At 37.3% G+C, this 3,739-nt stretch overlaps 1 protein-coding gene across 1 annotated transcript; it reads left to right on the forward strand.

The window, feature by feature from the left end:
- The first annotated feature begins 2,293 nt into the window (after positions 1–2,293).
- On the forward strand, positions 2,294–3,141 carry LOC125028590. Its single transcript, XM_047618046.1, has 3 exons — positions 2,294–2,508; positions 2,767–2,871; positions 2,994–3,141. The coding sequence occupies exons 1-3, from the start codon at positions 2,301–2,303 to the stop codon at positions 3,083–3,085; spliced, it is 405 nt and encodes a 134-aa protein (XP_047474002.1). The 5' UTR covers positions 2,294–2,300; the 3' UTR covers positions 3,086–3,141.
- The last annotated feature ends 598 nt before the right edge of the window (positions 3,142–3,739 follow it).

The raw sequence follows: 3,739 nt of genomic DNA on the forward strand, positions 1-3,739 counted from the left end.
GTATAAATGTGTATATATATATATACATATGTGAAGACGCACTCCCACAATCACACACGCACACACACACACACACATACACGCACACACGCACACACACACACACACAAACACACACGCACACAGATATATATATATATTTATTTATTTATACAGCCATTAATACCACTGCAGGACATTGGCCTCTCTCAATTCACTAGAGGTTAGTGGCAGTGTCACCCTTACCTGATTGAATGTCCTTCCTAATCAACCGCGGTTCGGCGCGCTTAACACCTGTGCCACGGGTGGTGACTTCCCCTACGACACCTGCGTTTGACTTCTCAAGGCGATATGTCGTTTTCTCGGGCTCGAGAAGCGCAGGTATTTTTACGACCGCCGCGACGGGGAATTGAACTCGGGACCACAAGGGCTGGAGTCCAGTGCGCTGACCACTGGGCAGTCATATATACATATATATATATATATATATATATATATATATATATATACGTACACACACATACACATACACACACACATATATTTATATAAATATATATATACATACATATATATACATACACACACACACATATGTGTGTGCATATATCGTATATATATCGTATATCGTATATATAATTGTTTATCTATTTATTCACGTACGAACACACACACACGAAAGCAAGCATCCACACACATACACAAATATATATATTTATATATATGTGTGTATATATAAATGCATGTATGAATGTAGGATGTATATATATTTCTATTTATACGCCCGCCGAACCCTCAACTCGAATCCTCGATGTCCGATTGTTGTGACATTGTCATGACGGCCACCGCGGTCTTATTTGTCAATAGTTAAGGTAATTTATAATAAGCCATATGCATAGCTTGTTTTTTTAGCTTTTGCACAAACAATCTGAGAGAGAGAGAAAGACAAATATTAACACAAATACAAAAGCAAAGACAGAGAAATTTCGTGATGCGGTGTTTGACGAACTACTTGGAGCCAAGTTGACATCATGAAGTTGACTTTATGCTCTTTATGCTCATATATACTCCACATTTCTGTTTTCCTCCATGCACGCGCTCTGTATATTCTAACTGCCGATAAAAGATGAAACGGCATCCCTGCCCGACAAGGGAAGGCGAAGAGTGAGCGACGTGAGGAATTTGGGCTGTGTCTCGCGGATCATCCGTGGCTGCTGCGTCGCTCGCTCTCGGTCCGGTCGGTGATTATCTCATTGGGCGTGGTTGGTGCTGTGTGTGTGTGCTAATACACACATACACACACACACACACACACACACACACACACACACACACACACACACACACACACACACACACACACACACACACACACACACACACGTACTCACGCACACATACTCACGCACACACACACACACACACACACACACACGCACACACACACATATATATATGTGTGTGTGTGTATGTGTGTGCGAGTGCATATATGTATACATATAAGATATACACATATATAAATATATATATATATATATACATATATGTATATATATATATCCGTGTGTGTGTGTGTGTGTGTGTAGACAGATAGATCGATATGTATATTTATAAATATATATATATATATATGCATTTATATATATATGTGTGTGTGTGTGTGTGTGTGTGTTTATGTATATATACATATATTTATATATATAAGTATATATATGTATATGTATATATACTTATATTTATATATCCATGTATATGTATATATACACGCATTTATACATTTATACAAAAAATATACATACATAAACATATACATATATAAACATATACATATATTTATATATAGATATAGATATATATATGTATAAACATATATCTATCTCTCTCTCTCTCTCTACATTTATATAAACATGTGTGTAAGTGTGTGTGTGTGTGTGTGTGTGTGTGTGTGTGTGTGTGTGTGTGTGTGTGTGTGTGTGTGTGTGTGTGTGTGTGTGTGTGTGTGTGTGTGTGAGTTTGAGTTTGAGTGTGAGTGAGTGAGTGAGTGTGTGTGTGTGTGTATGTGTGTGTATGTGTGTGTGTGTGTGTGTGTGTGTGTGTGTGTGTGTGTGTGTGTGTGTGTGTGTGTGTGTGTGTGTGTGTGTGTGTGTGTGTGTGTGTGTGTGTGTACATACAGAGAGTCAGACAGAAAGATATGTCCCAATTTTCTCAAAACCATTCTTGCATTTCAAGCACAAATATCTGATAGAAATATTTAGTTAGGGGCAAAAATCAACACGTACATCTAATAATTTTGCAATTTCAACAGAGCCCCGCGCGTCAAAATGAGAACCACCGCATTGCTGTGTCTCGCTTCGCTGTTCGTTGTCGCGTCTACCATGCCTCCATTTGGGGGTTATGGTAGCTACGCGCCCCCTAGTGGTTATGGCAGTAGTTACATGCCTCCGAGTGGTTATGGCAGTGGTTACGTACCTCCGGGTGGTTTGGGCAGCTCGAACCCGGCAAGTGGCTATGGTAGTTTCACGGTCCCTGGTAAATTACACATGCTTGTAGTGTTTTGACTAGTAACTGTAGATCTCAGATATTTTAAAAGAAAATACTGTAATATTTCAGGATTAAGTTCATGGTAAATAAATTATCCTAAGCTTAGTTCATGTAACAGTCTTACATAACAATGGGAACAAAGCTTTTGCTATATGGTAATGACAGACATTCACGTTAATTGGAAATATGAAACTCAATCACACACACAAGTTACCTGTCTGCATTTTCTTTAATCGTGACTTTCAGGAGTAACCTCGCTATTGCCGTCCCCTGTCAAGACGGTAGCCAAAGTTAAGACTGCTATTTCTTCCTTGGGCAAGAAGGTCTTGCCTCTACTCAAATCACCCACAAGTAAGTCTAGCCAAGGAAAATTAAGTATACATATTTCTGAAATATATTTGTTTTGACGTAAAATTAACATGTAGAACATAAAAAGAATAACAGATATTTATGCTATCATATTTCTTTTGTAGACACGACCTCTGCAATGGCTTCAGCAATCAAGAAATACGTCACTGCTGCTAAAACTCTTGCTTCACCGTTCCAACCCGGCCTGGAATACTGAAACTCAGTTTTATAGTGCTCTGTGTAATACATAGTGATTGAAGTTTCAAAACTATAGTAATCCTTTCATTTATTATACCTATATTTTTTCTGGAAATGATAACTGATATGTTTATTTTTTTCATATATTGTAGTGCATTTGCCAACATACATAAATGTTTTAGTATCAAAGTGAAAAATGGGCCTTTGATAATTCACATTTGATTATTATGTGTCAATTTCATATTTTCTATTACATAATTTGTTATGATTAAGTAATATATATTTTTTTCCGAATTTATTGAATTCAGAGATTAAAGTCGCATTTCATTCCAATTAGTCTTAAAACCTCATTTCCAAAGGGGACAAAAAAAAAAACACAGAGACAAAGGACATTCAAATTGTTTATCAACAACCAACATACACTCTTTATATAATCGGCTCTTCTTCCTCATGATCATCCCCTTCCTCCTCTTCTCTCATCCCCAAAGAACGAAAGAGAGATGAAGAAGAAAACGGGATGAACGACTGAAGAAAAACGACCAGAAAGATGGTTGTTTACTTGCCGAAGACCTGGTTTATATCCATCATTCATTTTCCTAAGATTTATAGTAGAGGTATGAAATTATATGATTACCTAAAGGAAACACAGGTACAGAGGTACAGGAAAAGGTTA

This window comes from Penaeus chinensis, chromosome 9, assembly GCF_019202785.1.
Source record: "Penaeus chinensis breed Huanghai No. 1 chromosome 9, ASM1920278v2, whole genome shotgun sequence".
Taxonomy (NCBI): domain Eukaryota; kingdom Metazoa; phylum Arthropoda; class Malacostraca; order Decapoda; family Penaeidae; genus Penaeus; species Penaeus chinensis.

What these genes read in the sequence shown, in the direction of transcription:
- LOC125028590 (XM_047618046.1), top strand. Translation starts at nt 2,301, where the DNA reads ATGAGAACCACCGCATTGCTGTGTCTCGCTTCGCTGTTCGTTGTCGCG. An exon ending in TGGTAGTTTCACGGTCCCTG is followed by an intron (nt 2,509 to 2,766) that starts GTAAATTACACA and finishes CGTGACTTTCAG; the next exon opens with GAGTAACCTCGCTATTGCCG. An exon ending in TCTACTCAAATCACCCACAA is followed by an intron (nt 2,872 to 2,993) that starts GTAAGTCTAGCC and finishes TTTCTTTTGTAG; the next exon opens with ACACGACCTCTGCAATGGCT.